This window comes from Haliaeetus albicilla, chromosome 2, assembly GCF_947461875.1.
Source record: "Haliaeetus albicilla chromosome 2, bHalAlb1.1, whole genome shotgun sequence".
NCBI lineage: Eukaryota > Metazoa > Chordata > Aves > Accipitriformes > Accipitridae > Haliaeetus > Haliaeetus albicilla.
The window spans coordinates 9,481,012-9,508,022 of record NC_091484.1 but is presented as its reverse complement, the minus strand read 5'-3'; the positions used below and the strand labels follow the sequence as shown (position 1 = coordinate 9,508,022).

Genomic DNA, 27,011 nt, shown 5'->3' with positions numbered 1-27,011 from the left:
TCCATTCCTTCAGTGCTGCTGGACCTAGTGTAATAAAATTGGCGAGTTTAAGTGTGAAGTTTCATACTGCTTCATTGCCCCCCTTTTACAGATAATGGAACTGAAGTACAGAAACTGTAAAGGCTCTTGTCTGCAGTCACTCAGACCACGTCCAAATGCCTTTCTAGTTTGAGCTTGAGCTCAAGCTCAGTTTTGTCTCATATCCATACTGCCTGATTGCTTGTTCATAGTCTCAGACAAGGAGTTGGAAGGTTGTTTTGTATTATGGTAACAATGAAACAGCGAGCCAGCTTGGGAAGCAGGCTCTTTCCTTGACTCAGAGTGAATCATTTACCAAGTTAAGGAAAGGAGTGTGAAATCTTTGTGCTTTGTCCTGTCTATTTGGTCAATCTGTATTTTTATTAGCCTTATCTGATTCCCATTATAATTACCAACTCCTTCTGTATATAATGCTGCCTCATGCTTCAGATGGATGGTATTATTTTTGTTTACTTTTGTCTGTGGTATTATTCCAGAAAGTGAAAGCAGTTTGAGTTGTTCCTTGGGGACCTCAGCTGCTGTTCCATGTGCAAGAGGCTCCAAATGTTTAAATGTCTTAGATGAGAAAATGTGTTGGTATGAATTGATTTGCAAAGGGACCTATAATTTGAGGCTATTACTATTCTGGTATTGTGTGTGCTTGCCTCAGACACTGCATTAATAAAGAAAAAGAAAAAACTGTTCATAAAAGTCTAGGACTGACAGCCTTGGAGTCTGCTGTTTATGCCTTAACTCATTTCTGAAAGACTGAAAGCCAGGATAAGATGCCTAGTTGAGAGTCCCTAGCCATTCACTTTAGCACCTTTGTGGAAAAAGCTATCTAACATCTGCTTTGAAGGTCTGCTAGGAACTGGACTGAGACTGACAGCAAGTGATACATTAGTGAGTAATGAATAAATTCATTTTGAGTATCAGACGTGAGTAACAGACATAGCAGCAGACTTGGACTTTGCACATTTTGCTTGGAGTGCCACTGGGTAATGTGAGTGCAGCACTACATTTTTTTAATTTATAATTTAACTTGTGCAAGAAAGCAGAAAACCCTACTTAACCAAAACCTACCTAACACTAATACCACATGGGGATTCCCCAGCAGTTAGGGAATGGAATAAAGAGCCCAGAAATGCCGATTTTAAAGCTTAGGGTTAACATGATTAAGACCACAGGCAGAGTTCCAGTAATTTGTTGCCTCTGTGCCTCAGTTACAATCACTGAATAATGTAAGGTAGAACTTTTGGCGGTCATCAGGTCCAACTCCCTACTGAAAGCAGGGCTAACTGAAGTTAGACTAGGCTGCCCAGGGTCTTGTCCAGTCAAGTTTCGAACATCTCTGAGAAGGGAGATTTTACAGCCTCTCTGGGCACCCGTTCCAGTCTTTGACCACATTTTTTTCCTTATGTCTGATTGGTATTCCTCTTTCTGCAACTTACATCTGTTGCCTGTAGGTTGTGGTTTTTTTTTTTTTCCAATGCCATTCTGAATTGAGACCAGCTCTGTTTTCTCTATAAGCAGCTCTGTCTTCACTCATTAGATAGTTGAAGATGTCAGCTAAATTGCACTTCTCTTCTTCAGGCTGAAGAAACCGGCTGTCTCAACCTCTCGTCATAATGTATGTGCTCCAGCCCCCGAGCATCTTGATTGTCCTCTGCTGGACTTGCTCCAAGTATGTCAGTCCAGTCAATACTTCATGAAGTGGGGAGCCCCAAACCAGACACGTTAGTCCAGATTCAGTCTCGTGTCAAAATAGAGGGAAGTGATCACATCCCTCAGTCTGTTGTGCTTGTACTAATACCAGTATGCTGTTAGCTTTCATCACTGCTGGAGCACTCTGCTGGTTCAGATTCAGCTTCTTGTCTCTGAGGACCACCAGAACTTTTTCTGCAAAGCGGCTTTCTAGCCAGCTGTTAATTAGGTTTGCTAACCATCGTTTGCCCTTATTAGATCTACGCTGTCTCTTTTCAATCACCTTCTTTTCTTTGAAGTGCTGGAAATGGATTCCAAAAGGATTTGCTCCATATATTTGGGGACACTGAGGTTAGGCTGAACATCCTGTAGATCCCCATATCTTCCTCCTTGTCCTTCTTGAAGACAAGCATGACATTTGGCTTTTTTCCAGTCATGAAGAACCTCCTCTGATTGCCCTGACCTTTAAGATGACTGACAGCAGCCTCACAACAATGTGAACCAGCAACTTCAGCATCCTCAGATGCATCCATCTGGTCCCATGGGGCTTTGGGGTTTTTTTCCTGCTTTTTTTTTTTACCAGTTTGGTCTAATAGTCCCTGTTTGTATCTGCCTCTGTCTTATGCACTTCCTTAGATTGTGCCACTAGACAGGGACCCAGGAATTCTGGGACCAGACCTTGCAGTAAAAAGCATGGCAAAGAATGCATAGAGTTATCTTACTAGTAAAATGAGAATACTTGTGTTAGAAGGATATTGTGAAGGTCAAATGGCCAATTTCTGCCCTTTGTGCTCCTGCAGATAGAAATGCTAGGTATTATTGTTATTATTCATCTTAGTTTGTCTCATTCTTTCTTTCACTCCTATTCCCTTTTGGCTTCCCTGAAGATTAACACATGAGGAACAGCCCCAAATATATTACTGCTTCTTGTTCAGAAGTAAATTGAGAGACTGAGAGTGCTTAAGCCAGGGCAGTCCGCCTTAGGAAGCCTCATAGACACAGACTGTCAGACCAATCACAAATGGCAACAACAAAACAAATCCAGACTTTCCTTTTTAAAGGACATGCTCCTTCTGGCAACAGTATATTGGGAAAAAGATTATATTAGTGAGAACCTAGATCCATCACTGAAGAGAAGAAAGCCTGGTGGATAACATGCCTAAGCACAAAATCTTAGACTATACGCTTAGAACACACTTTGCAGTGAGATTCTTCAAAGCTATCACATCTCTTCTGCATCCCACACTCTTTTGGCAGAAGAGCCACTGCATCCTTGTGTTTCTGTCTCCTTACTGAACAGCTAATAAACTGTACTTACCCTTGGCTTCAGCAAGATTATTGATTTGTGCAGTGATCATTATTGCAGCTGTTGAATAGATCTTTGCTGAAGAGATTGAGGGGAAAAAAAAGGGAACATTGTGGGTTTTTTTCTCCTGTGCTTTTTCTAAATTCTCTTGACTTTATGTATCTTATTACTCTTTATGTAATAAAAATAGCTGTTTGACTATTTTTACATGTTTTCATGGTATTGTACTCCACAAAGGGAAGCCTGCTTTATCCTTCTCTTGAAGAGATTCTAGTCATAAGTGAAAGGTTGTCATTAATAACTAATTTCAGCCAAAAGGATATAGATGATGCTTTCTGGAGCTTGCATGGAATTGCTCTGAAGTGTGTACACAATGTTTAGAACAACAGGAAGAAAAACCTTATGATTTATGGTGGAGATGATACTATGATCATGCTAAGAAGGATAAGGCATGTCCCTTCTGAGTTACAAAACGAACAGGTGATGGAATGAACTTCATTCTGATTGGTAAATTTCCTATTTCTGTTGTGTATTATTTGCTTCATCAACTGTTTTAAGAATGAAACCTGCACAGTCAGTCTGTGAACTATTTACTGTGCTTTTGAGGCCCATAAATAGTACTAGAAAGTGATATGATTGCCTTATGTTTGGAAACAGTATGCCTCAAAGTTTATATTGTCCTCTAATTAGGAGACTAGTAACAGAACACTGTAGGAAGAACTTCTTTCCCCCCCCCCGTCAGTCAATCAGAGATAAGAAAATTGATGCGAGAGTCAATAAGCATCTGGAAAGCTTTCACAGTAATCCCACAGACTTGAAGGAAAAGGGAAAGGTAAGATGATCTTCAGACAGAGTTCTGTAAAGAGTGAATTTACAGAGGTTATTACTGGAAACTTTTGTGAGTGCTGTGGATGAGGTCAGATGTCCAGCTCAGCTGACTCCAGCTCATGATGGGCACAGGTACCAGAGTCAGAAAAGACTTTTTTATTTTCTCAGGAAGAAAATTCTGCAGCTTGTGCTCCTCATCCAGTCACATTCTGGGCTTAAAGAATGATAGATAAGTTTCTTTACCTTGCTGAGATACTAAAGATGCTGTACATATGAAGTCAAGAATGGAATCGAACGCTTGTAAGTCATTCTGTGTAAAACATATATACTGTGGGAGATAAGCAAAAATTAGGCTCTGAAGCTTGTGTTCTGAAAATTGGAGTGGTTTGACATTACTTTGCCGTAGAACAGGAACTACTACTGTCCTGAAGAGGAGAATTTACACCCATACTCTGGCTTTTACAATTAATAGTTTGGGCACCTTAGTACAAACCTACCTTCATCGGTGATTTAAGGTAGTGTGCCAGGCTGAACTAGGATGGCTCTGATGTGGCGACACACTTCCTTCTGCTGATTGAGAGAAAAATAACCTCTGGGGGAGGAATGGGGAGGACAGCTGTAGGTGGTGAAGTTTTAAACCAGTGCTGCAGGCTCTGCTAGAATTCCTCTGTCAGTCCTGATTTAAATTTGGGCTCTGCCATGACTTGCTGCCTGTTGGGACATACCGTCCAACCTTTCTGCCTTGATTTCCTAAGGTGCAGTAGTGTTTGGCTAGTTTGTAAGGCTATTGTTAAGATTAATCTTCAATCTGTTTTAAAGTTGCTAATTAAAAGGCGATTGCTTGACACTGGTTAAACACCGTTGAGAAGCTTTAAGCAGCTTGTGAGAAGTTATGTTAGTTAGCTAAGGATAAGCCTTAACACTGGTCCTACACTGCTTGTTTTTTCCCATTTGTGTAGATGACGTGCTGTGTTACATCATCAGTGGCACGTTTACTCAGCATATGCTTAGAGAATAGCTGAGTTTTGTTTGTCTTGGCAGGAGGATTGGTAGCCCCACAAATGGGAGATAAGAATTACCATGGAAGCCAGCCTAAGCAAAAGAGGTCTCTGATGTGGCAGTAATGAACATCAGACCCCTTGTTCTTTTTTAAAGACATCCTTATTAAATTACTTTCTTGGTACATAGCAAGTGTTTAACAGAGAAGAACGAGTGGGTGAGGATTTGTTGTGGTCAGCATCAGAGCTGATGTGTGAAGAACATTTTGGTTCTTTAATTCATGCTCTTCCCAAAACTGTCTCACAAGAGTCTGCGAGCACTGTGCTGGATCAGCTGGGAGCAATCAAAAGAAGGCTGGTTGGAAAAGCCAAAGTTTATAGGTTTTTAAGAAGGAAGTTTTTAATGTTGAACTTTAAATCTATTTCAGTAGAAATGAAAATTATTTTACCATTGTTATGTAGAATTATATTAAAAATTAAGATCAAGAGGAATCCAAATAGGCAGTTTTTAAATTTTGCTGGAAAAAAGTGAGAATGTTTGCTTGGGTTTGGAGCTGTTGAAGAAACAGGTTTCAGTTTTTGCCCTGTTTTGATTTCTACAGTCTAGGTATTGATTTTAATACCTGCAAGAATGACCAAATCTGAAAAATAATTATTGGCAGATAGCTGAGAATCCCCTTTTATCTTTCATAGCAGAGTTCAAATTGCTGTTGCAGGTTTCTGTAGAGAAGGGTTCCTTGAGCGGCTTTGTTTTCTTTGGATATCTGCAGTGGTGCTGATCCACTCCAGAAAGTTTGGCAGTCTTTCACTGTAAACTAGCAGGAGCAAATATGTTTATTGGTGTCAAGGGAAAGGTAGATTAGTGCTGCTTCAGGTGGTAGGCAGCAGATGTAAAAGAAATGGATTCAAGAGCTGTGGAAACATGAATAGTACTTAAAGCAAAGTCAGCATCACAGTCCAGCAGTGTGGATGAAATACTTTATTATTGCTCCTTTCTCTGCTTTGAAGCAGCCGAATTGGTCCGGAGGTCAGTTCAGAGGGATAACTGCTCCAGTACAGTTATCGTAAATATATCTAAGATGAACTAACAAGACTTTAAATTTGGTAGCCTGAAAGCAGATTTTTTTTTTTTTTTTGGTGGTTTTTAATCTGGAATCATTGCTGTCAGAGTAAGAATGAAGTTTCAAGTTACCAGCTAAGTTTCCGGAGACACCACATGTGGAACGTTAACTTCTTTTTTTCTGTGTGAAATAATATTCCTCCTCCTTTTGTTAGGTAATCTACTATTTCCTCTGTTTGTGAAAATAGCTCAATGTTTTAGCTGTAATGGTCAGGCACACTGCAAATAGCCTGGATAAACATACTGTTTGGAATAGGGTCAGAAATCCTTATAATTATGCCAGACATTTCTGCTGGGGCACTTGGTGGCTGTATCAGTGCCCCTGTACCACAAAGACACCATACCTACTGCACTTGCCTAGCTGCTTCCCAGAGTGTATGTATTATACCTGTAAGCAGGTGAAGTGCTACCTGTTCCTGATCTGTTTGGGAGGCTGTTGGGAAAGAGAATAGCCAGGGATGGGTGAATTGTCTTGCTGAGCTGGGTTCATGGTCCCCGAGGGGTAGATGCCCTACACCTGCATTATAAAAGCAGTACCAAAGTGGATTTCTGGACCATCTTGTAGATAATTGGATAGAAGGGAAACAATTTTCCGTGTTCACATCTGGAATTCTTACAGCATTTGCCTTAAATGTAATGTTGCTGTGCAGGTTGACTTAAGCCTGGCTATGAAAATGAAACTGAGCAGACAGACACGTTCAGCTCAGTATTTATTATTCTTCAATAGAAGGTAGAATCTAACTGTCTGTGAATTAAGCTGTTTCCTGGATGTGATGCAACCTGTAAGCGATCACCTTTTGACACAGCTTTGCTGTTCTGCTGTTGGGTTGCAGTTGTCAGAGTAACCACTATGCTCTTAAATGGGTCATTTTCTTACTGCTCTTGTGTATTAAGCTTTATCAGCTGGGGGCCCGGCTTTCAGGGGCTTCAAACTCTATTTCTCAAGGGGTGCTTTTAGTGCCTTGGATATTATGTCACACAACTTGTCTTCCTGGATAACTTGGCTGCCTGTTAAAATGCAACTGACTGAAGTCTCTAAAGCTGCCACCAGAAGTTTTAATCTTTCAAGCATGATTCTACATGCCATTTCTTTTATTTGCCTGCAAGTGCAGAGTTGTTGTGCATACTTTATTTTTCAAAAGCTCTCGCAAGTGTTTTAATCCTGTCATTTCTACTATTTGATCTAGCTTCATCTAAACATGTTATACTGCCTTCCAAATGCTAAATTCCTCTAATTCCTTTAATCTTTATTTCCTCAGTTTATTCACTCATTGTTGGATCTTTAAGTTAATGAATGGTTTCCAAGTTTAGGATAAAGAATACAGGGGTATAAGGCATCTCAACAGAGATCTGTTTTCAGCTTGTGTTTTTCAGGTACAAAGTAAGCTTGCTAAACTGTGCTCCGCTGTGTCTAGCCTGACCTAAGAGGAGAAATAAAGATTTATGTATTTGCACTGAATAGGTGCCATAGGTGCTTACAGATGCCAGTGAAATGACAGAACCTTGCCCAAGACCCTTAAAGCCTGGATTAGACATAAACACAGTTTAGTCCTATGGCCACTTAGCCTTCAGCAAGCTACTGCTGTAGTCAGTGCCACTAGTGGTTGTATGTTATGGTGTGGATGCCATCCTAATGAGAGCACCCGCTTTCTAAGGGCCATAACCTGGCCTTTATTAGATTGTGACACACATGAATCAAGTGATCTAGAGGTGAAAAGCTATTTGCTACTACTAAAACCTTTCTCTTTGGATGACTTCAATAGGCTTAGGAATTTCAAGACATTTTCTCCCTCTTCCCCCGTCCCCCGCCTCCATAGCAGGCAACCATATCACTTTTCCTTTAAGTTTCACAGCAACATAACCACAAAGGAATTATTTCATCTTCAGTCTGTGTGATGTGCACAGCGCACAGATTCCTCATGCCCTTGTCTTTTAACTCTGTGTGGCATCTGTACCATTGTGAAAGAAAGCTTTTCTCAGACCCCTTCCTTGTAAAATACTGTCAAGTCATATGGATTGGTATCTTGGCCTCTCATTTAGTATTGATTCAGCAGCTGTATTTTAAGGTAATGAAGACTTAAGTAGTTCCTTTAACTGAAGCTAATAACAGGAGTGTTCCTTGATGAAAGTTTCGTGTGGGTAGATGTAAAACAGGAGTTGTCACTTTTGTAAGTCTTTATGGCACAGTTACAGGAAGTCACCCAAAAGAATCACCTGTGTCAGGAGGGTATATAGAAAACATAGAGTATCTGCAGGTCAGAAGGGACCAAGTGTATCTATGAATCATAATACCTGTAGTACTATATAAGTAATAAGGTATTATTCATCAAAGCATCAGATTACCATTGCAGGGATCTCAAAAAAAAAAAGAAAAAAACCATAAATTCTCATTGCAATCATGGCATCATCTATTTCAAGGAATTCTGGATAGTAAGTCCTAAGAATAAGCAGTTCTAAAATAACCAGTTACAAATCAGAGAGAGACAGTGGTTTCTTGAGCTATGGGAAATCCTGAGTCTACTTTTAAAGTTAGTTTGAGAGGCTCATGTCCTTTATTAAGTTTGATTGCTCTGATCAGGGCTTTCTGTAAAGACTGTCACCCAGCTTAAGTTTAATTACTGTAATTCATAACATTTCCGGCCTTGTTTTCTCTGGGTAAGACCACTGGCAATATTGCCCTCAAAATGAAGGACAGATTATTTTACTTTGAAAATTGGAGTGACTTTTCACTTTTCTTTCTCTCTATTTATATTTTAGGGAAAACACAGAAAAAGTTAGTATTCCATTGTGAATTGTTACAGCTGGCTATTTTTAAAGCTTCTTTGGTTTTCTCCTTTCTATTTTGCAGAGGTGAACCTTATTACTAGTAGTTCTTCCATGATCAGTTTAGATTCTTCATCTTGTCTTAGTTGGTGGTTGTGACTGATTTTCAGTCTTAGATGAAAAAACTTACATTTTACATTAAAAGTTCTAGTGTTCTGCCCATTAAAAGGAGCCTATCTCCTTTTGTTTGGGTCTGCATATAAAAACCTCAAAACCACATTCATCTGTTGATGATTATCACTGGAATTATTTTTCTCCCCCATAGCAAAGTTTGTATATCCTAATAGCTAGCCAGTGCCCTTCTCTGAGAACATGGTACTGAGCTCTGAAATGTGCAAATCGAGAGTTTGTCAGCAGAACCCTCATTCATCCTGCCTGTTCTGACAATGTCAACACGGCAGTGCAGCTTCAGTAGCCGGTACCCTAAGTCATAGTATAAATGAATATTTACTTCTTAAATTGTGCCTAGATGTATATGGAGAGCCAGTATCTATTCCAAAGAATAAGAAGTGGATACTCTCAATAAATGTTTGTAACCAGATGCAGAGCTTGAAACACATGAATGAGAATTAAATACAAGTAAATGTGAGGATTACATCTAAATAGCAAACTATTCTCTGGAAATATGTTACGTTTAGAGCCTGAAGACCATTAGCTTTATGGGAAAGATAGGCTTTTCATTTTCCATTAAGACTGTGATTTTAGCTAGAGGTTTGAATTGTTGCATTACAGAAAAATTATTTTATCTCCTCAATTCAGGATTAATCAATTATTTGAATTCTTAAAAGCCCCAGAAGCAAAACCAAATCCCTTTCTATATTTCTTCTGTAGTCAGTATTTTCCAGTGTTACTAATTCATTTGCATTTTTCTGTGCTTTAAAACTAATTTCCCCTGAGTCCTACTCTATTTTTATCTGTTCAATATTAATCCAGCTAAGATGATTGCAAAGTCTGTGGAATCAGGTGTGAAAGTAAACAACTTCACATTTTCAGCATTGTTTACAAAGCCAGTTATCTTGTATTGGAAAGTAATTTCTGAGATGCTGATTCTCCCCCCAGTCTCTTTTACATGGTCAACTCCTTAAAGTATTATTTCCTGTTCTGTAACAATAAGATTAATTTCTGTCCTGTTCTTGTTTCAGAGACATCCTCTATCAGCAGCACACCCCTATGACCTGCCAAAACTCTACCGAACTGAAGACTTTTTTCCTATGAACTATGTAGGTACCAAGTATCAAAATGATTAATTTTTGACTACCAAAAGGTTTTTAGGGAAGGCTGGCCGGGTGTATTCTTACGGTTCATACTTTATGACATTAGGAAGAAGCAACTGTTACATTTCAGATCTTTGGCTAGCATCTCTAAGGGAAGCTAAAAATTTCTGGTCATATTGTAGATCACATTTACGCTAAGATTTGATCACAGTAGTTTGTCCTTACTTAATAAGCTTCCTAAATCAATGAAGAAAATGTATAAAAACTCACTTTGTTTACCTTCACATTTTTATAAATGATCAGAAGGTTGAAGAGTGCTGCAGTATAGCATGTTAAAACTGTCAAGTAATGTGCTAATACTGCCAGCTTCACAAATGTACAAATGTTCAGATTTTACAAGAGAATGTGAAGTCAATGTCAAAATCTTAAATTCGATAAACTGCACATGGCTGAAGCTTCCAGCACTCTATTTCAAACTAGGAATAGGGGTTTACAAGCTGTTGTGTAATATAACTTGAATGGTACAAATAAACTTTCTGCAAAGCTGTTACGGACCTTTGGATGTGCCATTTTGTAATGCAGATACTATTTAGCCAGGACCAGGAGTAGCATAGTTCACCTGTGCTCCTGTACCTTTTTTTATTTTTTTTTTACTTCAAAATAGGTCTAGGGAAACAAAAACCACTCAATTCTCTGAATAAGGAACATCTGGAAGAGAAGGTTATATACTTTTCAGATGATTGGCTTTGCATAGAGTACAATATGGAGAAATAAATGCTCTTGTTTTAAAAATACCTGTGAAAAAACTCAAGATGGAGGACCCAATGCAAATTCTGTAAAGGGAAAAAAAAAAAAGCTTATGGTGAAAGTAAAGCTGCATGGCTTTGAGTAACCATGGAGACCAATGCTTTTCTGATGCAGAAATAAATGAACTCAACCTTTTCATATTTATTAGTGGGACTGATGATGAAAGATAAAGTTGAATTAAAATATAAAGCAATAGAAGACAGACCTAGTCAATGTCTCTGCCCCTGCAATGCAGGTTATTGTAATGGATTATTACAAATAAGCTGGTATTACAGAGAAGCAAATTAGTTATGAAAGTAACAAAATACTCTTAGTTATACTAACCTGTTTCTCCAAATATCAGCTTCTTTATTAACAGACAGTACACGCAACATATTCCTGAAATCTTTTGGTTCTGATAAAAATTGAAATAAACTTGTTTTAATACCATAGCAGTGTATGATATATATGTACTACTGTAAACTGTTCACTGTAACTGTATTAGTGGATATTTGAAACCTGCTAATTTCTTGGTGGTAAGAATGATAGAATTTTCCTATAAAAATACTGGGTGAATATTCAGGTTTCTGTCCTGAAAATACATGTCAAAGGGTCAAATATTAATTGGCAGGTTCTTGCTACAGAAATGTTACTGCTGAACAGAGGATGGCAGCATTAAATGTCACTTGAACTTTCGGTAAGATTAAGAGCTTGTGAAATAAAACTTCAATGCAGATATTTCTGCAACATCATGGAAAAGGTTGATTTAGTAGCAATCCCAGTTACTAAAAGGGTTAAGTCACAGTACCCAAAGGAAAATGCTGAGATCAAGTGTGCCTTCAGTGTATGATGCACTGGCAGTTTAGTAAAAGCTGTCTGTCTGTCCCCATTTAGTTTGAAGGAAAGCTTATTGGCTGTAACTATGCTTCAAGGACTGAGGGGGAGGGGTCGGAAGGAGAGGAGCGTACTAAAAGAACGAGAAGTGTACTTGTTGAACCACTGCATCTCAACTGCAGGTCGGTGCAATGAACAATGCTTCAGAATAACAGTTATTACAAGCCCTTATGAACACCCATGGAAATAAAGCATCTTACAAAATGCAACTACCCTTACAGTCTCAGACTGTCCTTGCCACTCTCGGGTATTCCTCAAAAGTCAAACTACAGGCCACACCAGCTCTGAGAGTTTTTGTTGTACAAAGCTGTCTCCTGTCTAGAAACATTGTCTATGCTAATAACCTCCTACTTCATTCTCAACTGTTACCAACCTTTAGATTTCAGATAGAGTATTTAAGATGGAAAAGATACTTTGCTTTGCTTCAATTCGGGTCAACTGGCTAAAACAAATTCTTTAGCAAAGAGTCTTAAGTAAGTTTAATGGTCCTGCTCAGTTGTGCTGGCCAAAGCCTGGACAGACTAGTGTGTTTTCAAGGTCTCCCCCTGAATACAGCAGAATTTAAATGCCAGCTTGAGCTGCCTACTCTGCAAGCACAGCTGGCATGTTTCTAGAGTTCTGCTATAGAACTTTAATAATGTATGTGAAAATTGGGCAACTTCCATCTCATAAAATTGTAACAGTGCAATATGTTAAGATTACACAAGCTGGGTTTAAAGTTCCTCCAGTCTTATTGGGTCATTTACCTCTTCTGCTTTTTGACTTCCTTAAAAATGTGTGGTTAGCCTCAAATCTAGAAAGGAATTATTGCCTAGGCTAAAATCCAGATTTGAAGAGTAACTTACTTGTTTGAAATAACAGAAAGTTTATGCCACTTGAAACAACCACCCCCAATCCTTCTTGATATTTCTGGTAAACCAGACTATTTTTGTGCAAGACCTTTGAATTTAATCACTACATAAAATGATATTATTTCCTATCACGGAATTTTCTGGCAAATGAAGCACTTCTAAACAGTTCATATTTTATAGTCTTGCTATTCACTGACTACAAACAGCTCAGAATTTGGAAATTTGACTTTAACTATGGAGTTCACTAATACTAAATTAACCTTGCCAGATATTGAGTCAAATATGATGCAGATTTGTAAGATACTACCCAGTTTTTTATTTCATTGCTTAACAGAGGTTGTTGTACTTATTAAAGTGTTGGGTTTTAAGTTTTTTAAAAAATGCATTTTTAAAAATACTTTAAAGCCTTGGTGAAACGACACAAACAAATTCTGAAATGCCTTAAGTCTTCAGACAGTAGCCTCCTGTGAAATAGAGCAGCCTACAAAGGGAGAAAGGAGCATAACCAACTTTTCTTAGCAAGGAATAACCTTTTCTAGGACTTGAGTGGCTCTTTTTTGCAGGAAAAAGATTACCAACCCATTGACATCTCTAAGCAGTAGTTAACAAACTCTCAGCTGATTTGCTGAAAAGTTATGATTTTCTATGAAAATAGTTTGGAAAGCCTGCTAACAAATTGAGTTGAGGCTCAAGCTTTCTTTGAAGGCAGAGAAACACAAAGAGCTCTTTTGCTGATGTAAATGTCAAAAGTATTTTTCCTCTATTGACTGTTCTTAAAATGTATCATCTTCACTTGAGTGCATAATTGGGAGCCAGTCCAACTTCCACTGTGCTGAGTTAAAAAAGCAGAATGTAAGTACGTATCCCTTCTGTGAGGGGGGGGAAGGAACAAGACAAACCTAAACCATCTTCACCTAGAGGTAACTGTTTTCAGTCATGACTTCACACACATAATTAGTTCAACAAAACCCAGAAATGCTCATTCCAAAGAGTGTCAGCAACATGAGTTAGTTGCAGAACACAAGAGCATACACATATTCTCATCTTTGGTGTATATAGTGGCTTGTTTGTTATACTAGTGGAAAGTACAGTTTATACCTACCCAAGACTGCTAGAGAGGTATCGAAATGTTTTCTCAAGTTCTCTGTGAAATGGTTTTGCTGTTTAAAATGCTGAAGAACACAGAACAATTTCCTCCTTTACATTAATGAAAATTTCACAGGTCAATTTAGTTCTTGTAAATATCAGAGTACCTACTTTCTGATACTGTATTAGACATATGCCTAAATCAAACTCATCATGCTAATTAAGAACAGTTTTGTTCTCATTACAGTTAGATTCCCTTCAGTAAATTGCCTCACTGAGGTTTTGGTTATGCAGCTGTCTGTCTGCACACTTACCAAAATGCAGAACAGGTTTGACAAAACCAATCACAAATTTTAGCAAACATTTTTTTTTTTTAGTATTCAAATTACTTTTTCTTCAAAGCCAAAATAAGTCTGTAGCTTGCAAGGCATACTCCTTCATCTTTGAATTCTTACCATTTAAACAGCTTTGCTGTCATTTACCCTCAATATGTAGTGCTTCAGAGAGGGACATAGTTCTAGATAACTTTTTAATCTGTGAAAGTGATCTTCATTCATGTAAGTACAAAGGGATGAAAAACACAAGTAATTCATAGACCTTGTTTCTCCAGGGTGCAGAACAAGCAAATCACTACAATCCTATTTATAAATTAGTGTTCTAGAATGCTAAATAGTAAAGACAAATTCAGCCAAAATTAGTTTTGTAAGATTTTCAATATCCTTGAAGAGATCAGTCTATTCAGTAAGAAAGTACTATACAGACATGCCCCAGCAGAGCTGTGGAGCACTTGGAAGAAGGAAGGAAAGAAAAGAAAGAAAAAAAAAATAATAAAAAAATATAGCAACATGGGATTTACCAAACAGGAATGTAGGACTTGCATGTAATAAAGCAAATATTTACATTAAGCACAATACAGCAATTTATTTAGATGCTTAAATGAAGAATACAAAGGGAAATAAAGATCACAAAATTATACATACTACAACAGTGTGTCATATATTAGATGGTATAAATGAATACAACACCTTGTTGGTGTTAACTAAAGATAAAACTAAATATCCAAAACACAGCACTTCTGTTTCAGTGTGCTGCTTCAACACAATACACTTTTATACAGATCTAAAAGGTGTCAAAATTAGTAGCTGCAAACTTGTTTCTTGCATGTGATTTTTCTTTTTTAGCTTAAAAGATTTCAGAAAATGGCTCTGAAATACGTTTGTCATCAGTTGTAATGTCAAGGATATTCAGAACAAGAAAATTCTATAATACAATAGAGTCCAGATATATTTTTTTTATGTTGCTGGCCTCTGTTTCGAGATTGTACAAGGTTATGTGCAAAAACTAAGTTTGTCAAAATTCATACTATAGCAGTTTCAAGCTTTTGCTAGGTAAACTAGATACAGCATTTATTACACAGCAGGGCAACACTAAAAAAGAGAAACAAATCTATGATGGGTACACAAGAACAATTTCATAAGCTTCACTTGAATAGGTCTAAAAGACTGTACAAATATACATTTCAACTATTCAGAATGATACATGAAAAAAATCAATTTCCCCATAGTCTACTATACACATTGAACTGGTAGCTTGTATGGTTGGCCCTACACTACCATGTGAAAAAGGGTAATGTTTAAAAAGACATACAACTGAACATGTACAAGAGTGAAATAGATGTTGAAAATGCAGATAAAATAAACCTCTGCTTTTCTCTGTGTGCATTCTGGAGCCACCAGCTCATCCGTTTTCACATTAAGTTACTGTGCTCATCCCAGCAGGTATTCTCAAGCAAGATTAGCCAACAGCATCCTTAAATAACCACTGGAATAATAGTGGCCGCAACCACCACATGCCATGACCTAGCACTCGAAAGGCAGTACCAGTCAGAATTTAAGCTTAGCAGTCATACTGAAATGAAAGTGTTTGCACAGTTGTAGACTGGATCATATTACTGACACTTCTGAATCAAGCAGCTCATGCTTGCTGGCTACTCAGCTCCACACCAGTTAAGCTGCTATGCATTGGTTCTGCTACTCCATCAGTCACACTGTCAAACTGATCTCCATCCTCACTGTCAATTGTGCTATTCTGCCATTCCATCTGCTGATTTGACAAGCTCTCCTCAATCTCTGATGCATTTTTCCATTGTGACTGGTCCTTAGACCAAAACTCTTCTACTTTTCCATAGGAACGATTTTTCCACTTTGACTGTTCTTCATCACTTTCGGATCCACCCCCTTTTGTCTCAACAGTCGGTTTACTGCTACCAGCATCTTCACTTTGGGAGGATTCATCTGTCCACACTTCTGGTTTTATTTCCGATGTATTATCTTCAAAATCAGAAACCTGCTGAGAACCAGGCCCACTTTCAGACTGTGAAGCTCCATCTTTCCATTCAACAGTGTCATCTTGATCATCCTGATCACCTTCGCTATCTGAAACATCACCTACCAGCTTTGCTGGTTCTTCAGCAGAAATAATCTCTTCATATTTAGAGCTTTCCTCTTGTTTTTGATCAGACTTCTCTGGAGACTGTAATGTATTTTCTTCAATGATTTCCTTGGATATGCTGTCCTCTGGGTTCTCCACTATGCTATCAGAAGAGGCTTTCTCACCGATGTCAGAAATGCGCTGACCAAACGGACTACCGCTTTCATTGTATTCCTCTTCTATATTTTCATAGCTGTCTGAGGAACTTTCGTTGTCTTTTTCTAAGTTTATTTTTTTATCAACAGTCTTACTAACATTGACTCTGGAATTCTTTTCATCATGGTTTTCAAATAGCCATTCAGCATCAAAATCCATTTCATGTTTGACTTTGTTTAACTCTTTCATATTGAAACCAAGCAGCACACCAGGCTTGTATTTTTCACAATCTCTAACGCATTTCTTCCTTTTGTTACTAAAATGAGACGCAATATCAGATTTCCATAGCCACAAACTGGCAGCCAGCTTTTCAATCTCTCTCCTAGTGGGATATGGTTGCTTATTAAAATATTTTGTAAGAAACGTTTTCCTGGCTTCATAGGAATCATCTTCATGACCCTTGGGGTCCAACGCTAGAACTACAGGTTCTTCAGGCTTCTCCTCAAAGGCAGAGGGGGAGTCATCATCATCCATTTTCCTTTTCTTCATTAGTGAGAATTCCATGTGTTCGTAAGTACGTTTTACAGGTGCTACAGCTGGAGACTGACTTAGCCGAGATGACGAAGTACCTTTGTCCTGGCCGTTCTGAGTCTTCCCAACACCTCTGCAGTGAACAAGGTGCAGCGTTATAGTTGAGGCAGTCATGTTACTAGTATATACACCAAGGCAATGAATGCATTTGTAGGTTAGCTTTTTCTCAACTGGATGAACTGTCTGAATTACTTGATGCCTCTCCCGTAGATGATGTGCAAGTGCATCAGATATGGGTCCTTTTAGGATTGAAAAGCACAAAGGACAGAGAGTTTTCCCCACATCTTTTTTGTAGGGAACTGCTGCTTGTGGAGAACTTTTTACAGGTACATCAGACTTCTCCTGGATTTTCGGCTGTGGTTTTGGAGGAACTGGGGGAGTATTCTGGGCATGGTAAGCTACAGATTCAGCAGGAGCATCTCTCAGGTTGTAGGTGGTGACAAGAAGATGTATATTCGTGTGACTACCCTGCTGCAATGTCAAATCAAAGGTTAGAGTAGAATCTGTTTTAGGTCCCATTTCTTCATCAACATGAACCATTCGCATATGAGCGGCCATCTTTTCAACATCATTGAAGGTTGAACGGCAATACGGACAAGACAGACCATGTATTAACATATGATTAAGCAATGTATCGGTGGGTAAATAGCGATTACAGTATAGACATTTGCTAGTGAAATTGTGTATTTTCATTATATAGTTAGCTACTGCAGGCACCTTTTCAGCCTTGTGCTCCTTTTCAAAGTGGACACTATACACATTTTCAGGAAACAGCTCATTACAGATTGTACAGATTTTCCACTTCTGTGTGGATGATGTATTGACAGCGGAAGGACCTGTAGCAGCTACAGGAGATTTCGAGCCAGACTGACCTAATACTCTTGAAGCTGCCTGTGACTGAGATAATGACGTCTGTTTCAACTGAGCCGATGAAAGAGAAGATGAATTGGCAGACTGAAGAGAGTATCTTGCTGAGGCCTGTGATCTCTGTTCCCCTCCAAGAGTGTAAGGCCTTCCATTTCCACTTGCTGAAAACTGTTTCATTGTTTGTGATTGCTGTGGAATAGAAACTGGTGCATTACCACTTAAGTTTAGCCTTCCCCCTGGCTGACCAACATAACTTGGTGGCACTGATTTGACTCCGTAATTGTTTTGTTGTAGGTGAACATTTGACATCATATTCACTCCTGCGGAATTTAATGTAGGCTTTGGTATAGTGAGTCTGTTCATCATCTGTTGTGATGAAAGAGATCGAACACTTCCAGGGGAAAGGGGACCCATCCTCTGAGGGAGTCCCATAGGCTTTTTATCCTGTGGTTTTGGAGCTATTAGCATCAAAGGTTTAGATCTCGGAACGACTACATTAGTGTGACCTATCATTGCTGTTACCTGATATCCTATACGTTCATGGTCTTCGATAACATGCTGTACTAAAGCTTCGTATGATTTCGGCATAAAAAGGCATCGTTTGCAGTGAATACTACCCTCCTCTCGGGTACTGGAACTTAACGGAACTGCACCATTGAGTGACTTTTCACCTCCCTTCGCTACATAAGGAGCAGCAACATGCTGAAAATGTTCCCTGTAAATGTGCTTTCTAACTATTTCATACAGAGGATCTCGGTAAGTGCACTTCTTACAGTAATAAACAGCTTGTTCTACACTGTCAGCCTGCTTAGGTTTAAGGCTATCATGTTTGTTTTTATCTTTAAAAGTGCTGATGCCTCCACTCGGTGTATTGGCATTTGGAGCATGGAATATTTTAATGTGCGTTTCCAAAGTCTTTTTGTCCGCATTGAAAGTACAGTAAGGACAATTAAGGAGAATCCTATTTTCAAAGTCTTCGCTGTGAACATTCCGGAAGTGGCTTTTGTACGCTGAAAAGAACTTCGAGGAAAATGGACATGCACTGCAGCAAAAGGGCTTTGTCCGATAGTCCTTAAAACAAAGAACAAAGCAGAAACTAAATATTGAAAAGCAGTTTTTAGAAAAATAACATCCATGATCCTCTCTAAACAATGTTTCTAAATAATAGTCTCAAGACCCACTGCAACAGTCTCAAACCCTTAGATTAATTTCTTCTCTCCAATTTTTGGTCTGCAGACCAGGCCCTAAAAAGTTTATCATCTGAACATACACATGATGTGGCAAGTGCCAATTTAGAGGTCCCTCAAGAGTTTAACCTTAAACTCAGCATGCAAGGATAAATCATAAGCATCTTTCTCCACCAGTCAAAAAAAGAAACCACCAAACCAGCCTTGTTTCCTGCAGCTGAGCTGCATGAAAGAATTCACCATAAGCTCATTTCCAGGGGGAAAAGGCAAGCATGATTGAGTAGAATGAGACAGTATCCAGAAGACACGGGTTACTTCCCATCAAAATCTGCCAACCAGGTATCCATTACAAACTTTTATATAAAAAAAACTCCTCAAAACTTATTTTTGGTGAACAAATGGATTTCAGCTCACAAAGTCATATACTAAGGCCACACAAGCCCTTAAAATCACCAAGCCTTTTTCTTCTATCAAAGCACAAACCTGATTTGTAAAGCAATCTTGGATCAGGGCGGGAGGGGGAAGGGGGTATTTGAAATTTCCACACTTGCAGTTTCCCTGCACTCTTTATCTTTGTTACATTTAACATGTTGCCAATGCAGTTCTTGTCAACTGTTGTAACAGAAACTAAAGTTACATTCGCCTTAGAGGTAGCCACAAGCAATCTGGCATTTCAGATAAGACATGAAATTCAAATAGTTACAAACATTCATCATGAGTGTCAAAACAAGTCTTGTGCATCAAGCTACACATAGATCATCTGAAGTAGCTGGAGAGTTGTACTCTCCCTCTGCATAAGTAAGTAGGAATATATACTTCTGTCCACCGTCTGAAGCCTCAGACATCTGGTAGGCTGGAGACAAGATACAACAAAACAAACTAAACAAAATCTGTCTCCTTTTATATTACAATTTTTATTCTGGAATTAACTAGAAAAAAGGACATCATCAGTGTATTTTATGGACCGCAGTAATGAAGGGACACTTTTAGATTAACACTACACTAGGAATCCACCATAATACAGGTTCCCATTTCCTGTAAGAGCAATACCTGATCTTTCAGATGCTAAAAGAGGGCTTATTTTGTAGAGAGATTTCTCACCTTCTCACTGTTCTGTCAGTGCTGGTATTACTCTATATTGTACCATCAGTAGATGCTACTGCAGTGGACACGACTTGCCTTAAATGTGTTTAATCAGAATCAAGTATTATTTCCTCCCTCCACTTCTAGCTCAATTCAAATTTCCTTTATTCCTGGCTCAGAAACATCTAAAAAGTAAGAATTCCAGTGCTGTATAGAACTATGTATGCCTAAACCAAATCTTGGACATAGTCAGATTCTGAGAATCTTCACATGTGGCAGACAGCTAAGAGCTACAACAATAGAGGAGAGAACAGCAGTTAGATGTGTTCATTTAAACTTTTTGTGAAATGATGAAAACAGATAATGAAACATTAAGGAAAGATAGCAATAACTTTATACAGTTTGTGATAATTTTTTTCTTTTAACCAGAAAGATGGTGAAATTGCGCTAAGCTTGAAAACAGATGGGCTCTTAATATGCAGTTGTCAAAGGGTGAGTAAGATTTCTTGACCAATCAGTTCTCCAGTATTTGGCTATCCATACTACTAAGACAAAGACCAGGATTATTACTTTAAAATAATAATTAAAAAAAAGCACACTTTTTTGTTGTCCCTTAAACCGACGACAAATGGAAGATCAACAGGTAAAACCGCACAAAAAGCTCTTGGCGTATTTGTGAAACACCCTTTAGTACAAACCATCATCAGAATCAGATGTGTCAACATAAACTATTACCAACCTGATTTTTTGTAAGCGATGGGTCCCACAATCCTACATCTTCCCATGTAGTGTTTTTCAAATAAAAGTCATTAGGTTCAAACTGCTTAAAATCCTGGAGAAGGGGAAGATGGGAAGAGAGTACAGAGAATCAAAACCAAAGACCAACTGCTCCCTTAAGCAACTCTCGTAAGCATCCATGCAGTCCTCTCAAGTGCTGCTGGCAAACAGTAGATATTAATTCAAGGAACTGTGGGTATTAAAGATGCACCTCTTTGGAGATGAAGAGTTGTGAATAGTCTCAAGATTGTAAAACACCTGAAGAACTATTTCCAATACTCATCCTCCTAATTAAACCAAGACTATAATTACATACCTATCCCATTTTCAAAAGCAGTCGTGGAGAAAGTATTCCCAGGCTAGTGCTAAACATTTAAGATCATACAGATGCTTTACCACAACTCTAATATTTGGGGTTTTGTTTGTTTGGGGGGGAGTGGGGGGTGTGTGATTGGTTTTAGGGTTGTTTTACTACTTTAATTTCACACAGGAATTCAGATAAAAGTTTTAGAAGTTTGACTATGTGTATGATGTCCAAGCAGCCCGATTCCCATTAAAAAAATCATCTTATGAAGTACTTTGGCACGGCATACAAGTCAGCAGTACATAAGGACTCAAAAACAGTATTTCCACTGAAATGAATACTGAAAGTAACATTGTCCCAGTTCAGAATTTTACCCTCAAAAATTTTACTTGCTCCACAAATTTTCCAAGCAGGAAGGACTGGCATTTCTTTCTCTTTTGCATCTCACTTAAATGCTCTTTAAAGAGACACTAACAGAAAAGCCAAAGCAAACAGGTCATAACTTGCTGAGTACTCTAAAGAGTTAAAGCGTGTGAACTGACAGTACACAAGTTAGTGTTCAGGACAGAAAGCTGCACTTTTGAGATGATAGTTATGAAGTTTGTCCAGAAAAGTAGCACAAATACCTTTCCCTTCTAGGAACTAACACAGGTACAGAAGCGATTCTTTAACTTGATGACCGACTGTTAGCACTGACAAACACTTCATGAAAACCTCAGAACCATCTTCTGTCCCCCAAGAACATCCTATACCACACCTAGTTTTTGCTTCATTCCTAAATGTTCAGTTAGCAAGTGCTATTTTTAAGAATCCAACATAAACAAAAGACAACCTACCTTCAATATATGTCAAGTCAGTCACATACAGCCTGAAGTGTATCTTGCCTCCACTAAACTTTCTATAGTGTTTACAGGTACATTTTACCTCAAGTTATTAAGTCATACTTTGTGTAGAACTTAAAAAGCAATGCAGGGGTAGCAATGCCTGAACAACAAGGCTGAAATAGAATCCCAGAATAAGTCTCAGAAGCTGATGAGAACAGAGGATTATGGTGTAGGAACAGGATACAGGGGATTCCTTCAAAATTCACAGTACAAATTTAACGTTTTGTGAAACAGTCTAAAAAAAAAAAAAAGTTGTCACACACCAAAGACCTCCCAGTCCCACCAAGTTTGGAGCATTTTAACTCTAACTACAACACTTGGGAGGTATCATACTTACTTCTATATGTTCTTTACAGTATTCCAAACCAATGTCACTAAGTATTTTTTTCACAGTTTTCCGGGCCTTTCTTAAACTGCCAAGGTTGTTGACAGGAAGTTGGAACATAGTTTCTATTGAAAAAGAAAGTAAGAGAAAAGGTTTAAGTCAAATGTGTTTTGTCTGATAGTGTTGCACTTGTAATTATTAGTAATTTTCTGTCTCATTTTACCCATATTACTCGGTATCAGAGCTGTACCATTAACTAAGAAACTACCACATTTTCTGTCTGATTTGTTTTTAAATGAGGCTGGCCATAAAGCTAGATGTTGACAAACTTAAGAGAGCACTTAAAAAACCAACAAACTGATGTAACAGCTATTGCAGGAGTAATCAGCTGCATCTGGAAATAACTTCTTTTTTTAAAGTGTTTGTATTTACATGAAATTTACCTCCTATGCTGAAGTACTTAAAACCTCAATTTATCTTTTGTGCATACATATCCTAACTGATTTGAAAATTGGTAAGTTGAGCTTCAACATTTGTGTCAGTCTTGGAACAGATTTAATAGTATCTCTTCAGTGAGAAAGATGCCTCTTGCATTCAACTATAGGTAGGATAACAAATTAATACTGTTTCCTCCATTTACTGTATTTATAGCTTTAAATGGCTGACAAGCTGTTTAGCATACATTTTTCTTTTATTAAGATGGGGCCTGAAAGCTTGGTTAGAGCCCTTCAGACATATAAATCATTGGAAAAAGTACAAAAGATGGCTTAACACCTCCAAGTGTAGCTGGATATTTTCAGTCTACAAGACAACCCTATCTTCCAGTTACCCACACAGAGATAGCGTATTCCAATTAAACTGTCTTTTAGTGACATGGGCTATCCAGCTAAAAGAAAGTCTAAAATTTTAAGATATGTGGATTCCCAGATTCAACCATTACCACTAGGATTTCTTCCAAATGCTAGTAACTAGTCTTATTTTGTGTATACAGGAGTTCTCAGGCTGCATGCTGCTATCGTTATGGTAAACGCTTGCTCAGCTACAGAACCATCATCAAGTCATCTGCACTTTAAGAAGCTACAAAATGGCAGAAATGTGAAAAGTCCCTGAAAACCTACAGTTATTTTGGAAGTGAGAGAGGGTGGACCCAGCAATAAAAAGGTACGCTTTTCTCAAAGAAAAGGGGATGAAGCTTCTTAAATAGCAAGAAAGTGTCAAAAGTTGTTATCTTGTTCCCTAGGCTTTAATGGTCCAATGCCTGTTGCATAAAGAATATCACCCCAGAAGATAAAAGCTGTGGTTTTGATCATTAATATTTCCATGAGCCAATTCAGAAATGTTGCTTTGTTTGAACAATAAAAGGTTTAATTCCTATCAACAAATTAATCCACTGTAAGGCCAAAGACTACCTAAATCAACTAAAAATGGACATTTTTTTTTTTGTTAGATGATTGAAAGTATTTTTTAACGCTTTCACCAGAAGCCTAGAATGCAGAGTTAACAGAAGTTTGCAGCCATTAAATATCTGAGTCAGACAAAAATTCTTCCCCTTTATCATGAGATCAAGGGCAATTGCTAAGCTACAAAGAGCTTACTAAGAAATTCTCAAAGTACAAAGGATATGGGTTGTGACTACAACTGACTGTCTCTGATCAAAACCAACCCTTCTATATGCACTATCATGCATACTCCTTAAAGCATTACTCATCTGTTTACACACTAGCTTTATTTTTCGTACCCCTACCAACTTTTACTAGGTAATGCTTTAAGACAGTCACTAACAACTTAATATTCCATGATTCCCACCAACAACACTGTTTAGTTTCAGAAATAAACAAAACTGAAAAGTTCTGCATGTAACAGCGCTAATACAAACCGCTTCAGTTTCACAATCTACAGGTAGCACTGCTAGCACATTGCTAGGGTCTAGTCTCTTCAAATTCAATGAATTCAGAAATAGCTCCTGGGTAAGGGCAGAAAGCTATCATGACGTTTAAGATTCCTATCACAACTATAAACTAGAAACTATGTGGAAACAAGCCTGAGTTTATATATAAAGATCTACAGGAAAATTTTCAGAAGCACCAAAGCAACTCTGATAATTAAGGATTTTGGTACTTGTATCAGGCTGGCCACTGTCACAGATTACCAGAAGCAAATACAGTGTCATTTTAACACCCCTATATGAAAACTACGAAACCAAAAAAAAAAGTTTAGACCTTGTCTACAAATCTCAGGGATTCCAAATTACTCAGTTATAGTATTTGCAATAATGAAGTTACTTAGACACATCATGCAAAGTGACTAATGGTAGTAATTTTCAAACAACATAGGCCAGAAAAAAAGTATTTCAATGTTCTGTATTCATTTCCTGCAAGTAACACTTGTTAAGAGAATTTAGTGTAATCAAAAACATCTTGATTTCTTCACATACAAAACTCTAAATGCAAGTTTATTAATTTATGTGACTGTAGAGATGTTTCAGCTAACTCTAGTCTCGGTGAAAAGGATGAGAATTAAAAAAAAAAATTAGAATTAAGTTCATATGAAAAGTAGCTATCTTCTATATCTTGACACCTTTCATTTTAGGGAGACTCAAACCCACTTTAAAAATATGAAGAATTAGCATTCTAGTGAAATACCTTATAGGTAGAGTCACTTACAAGTCTCATAACATGAACCCTAATCAAGCTATGAAGAGCACTTCTACAGGCATTCTTTGACATCTCAGAGAAGGCAAGGGTTAAATAGATCCTCTAAAGCCTCTAATGACTTTGTATGGGAAATCATGAACTGCTCTTTTTTTTTTTTTTAATGCTGTATCCATTCTCATCTGTACTTTTTTATAATCAAATATTTCATCTGCAATCCAGGCCTAAGACATTCTCCCTCTCTATCCAAGAGTGAATGTGATTGTTCAAATAGTTAAAGTGATTCATGTCATCCTTTCAGAATGCTACTCACTCCTGCCCAGTGAATTATTTTTAATCCTCATTAAAATTTTAGGACTAGGAAATAAGGTTTGAATCTGAGTTTCTAACTTCTTGTTACTTTGAAAACTGACTCAGGCAAATCAGTTATTTTATTGAAATCTGCATTCAAGCTTATGGTTCCCTTATCAGATTTTCTGATCAAATTCTGAATTTATCCACGTGTCCCTTTCCTCTTTCTTGTATTAAGAGCTATTTCTAAAGGCACACATTGAAGAGAAATTTAAGAAAAACACTTTCAACATACATAAGATTTTATAACTCTGTACCGTGTATTAGGCTTTAAGTGAACTATGGAATGTGCCAAGTTCCGCCCTGCTTTTCTGCCCGTACTGTGGTATCAGTTTTACTGTGTAAGCACCTCTGGGCAGAAGCTATATCCTGTTATTTGCACAATTACTTAACATGCTTTTGAATGAAGTAAAATAAAAATAATACCATTTATGACAAAGTATAAGCACATAAATGGTGGAAAAGCTTTTGAAAACAGTAATGGATATTTACCTTGCAAACAGGAATTTGTATTGAGAAATTGTTGTACTAAAAAAATTAAGACCACAAAGAGTACATTTATATATTTCAGGGCAATGTTACAATTAGTTTAGTTACTTCAACAACTAGAATTAAAATCTCCTTGACTAAAAATATTATTTGAAGGTTGCAATTTTGCTTCAACTGTAAAAAGAACATCTAATATAGCTTAAAGTTGAGCCAGGTCCATTTTAAAGACATGAATAGTAGTTGAAAATATTTAACAACGGGGCTGAGGATCAGCAATGCCAATTTTGTGAAGTATTAGTAACAAATTAGTTTAAAAGATGGTGAAGACTAACGGGAAAAAACGCTGTTGCCTAAGAATTTCAGCTCCTAACTAGCCTACTGATTAATGCAAATGGTTTAGTAAGGTTGTGTCCTATTTGCAATTTCCAGGTAGTACCATTTTCTCTATTTTTGATCTGTAGTTGAAATACTAAGTGAAGCTTAACATTTCCAGATGGAAAAAGCAACTCCAGCCTGCAGTTTCTTCTCCTAGGCCAGTCACTACAAAATAGCTTTCAATGCTGAGCCCACTGTCACTTTTTTCATGACTTAAAACAGACCTTACTTGTGTGATACTAGAACTGCATTAGTAGGAATACAAAAAATACCACACAGCACACAGAGTGGATTCATATCCTTAAACACAGATCACAAATTGGAAAGAAAATATGCTTCCTTAACATTCTATTCCCTCTCTTCCCTAAACAGAATTGCAAACTATGACTCTGAACACTAAGTTACAATAAAGTAACACAAGTTTGCTTTCAAAGCACATCATATTTTTTTTTAACTCAAGAACATCCGTTTATTGAAAGTTCTTGCTGCTGCAGTTCATAGAGCCAGAATGAAAAATATTAATGTAGCCAAGAAATTAATCATGGCTCCTCCAATTCCTTTTCTGTAAAAGCAACTGAGTAAGTGTTGCTCTCACTGTACTGCATTGGTTCAGTAATGCTTCAGCAGCTTCTTTGTAGCTACCTGTATGCTCAATTTTTTCATCAAAAATTATATGAAGCAGCATAGTCAAGAATGTTCAGGATTTGAATGAATATTTTCAAGTGAACTTCAAATCCAAGGAGATAATGTCCTAGTAATTTTATTCCAGAATAACCCAAGTTATTAATAATCAACTGTAGTAACATCAGTGCATGAAAACATTACATTTTAAAGCTTCTAGTAAGCTGTGCTGTTTTCTTCAAAACCAAAGTCCCCACTTAAAAGCATATAGTCCTTTTGCTTGTAAAGAAAC

The 27,011-nt window shown here is 37.7% G+C and overlaps 2 protein-coding genes across 27 annotated transcripts in view; one reads left to right on the top strand and one right to left on the bottom strand.

Moving 5' to 3' along the window:
- BCAS4 (breast carcinoma amplified sequence 4) overlaps nt 1-10,561 on the top strand; it is a 44,277-nt gene extending 33,716 nt beyond the window's left edge. Inside the window, exon 5 of the mRNA XM_069798633.1 lies at nt 9,940-10,561. Within this exon, the coding sequence (XP_069654734.1) occupies nt 9,940-10,044 (105 nt within the window). The 3' untranslated portion in view covers nt 10,045-10,561. The remainder of the gene's footprint in view (nt 1-9,939) is intronic.
- A 3,962-nt stretch (nt 10,562-14,523) lies between these two features.
- The window catches only part of ADNP (activity dependent neuroprotector homeobox), a 35,462-nt gene continuing 22,974 nt past the window's right edge, over nt 14,524-27,011 (bottom strand). For all 26 annotated transcript variants that reach the window (XM_069805290.1, XM_069805297.1, XM_069805194.1 and 23 more), the window contains 3 exons: nt 22,245-22,357; nt 20,682-20,774; nt 14,524-18,743 (listed from right to left, as the gene is read on the bottom strand). In XM_069805290.1, coding sequence (XP_069661391.1) covers nt 15,603-18,743; nt 20,682-20,774; nt 22,245-22,357 — 3,347 coding nt within the window. In that variant the 3' untranslated portion in view covers nt 14,524-15,602. The remainder of the gene's footprint in view (nt 18,744-20,681; nt 20,775-22,244; nt 22,358-27,011) is intronic.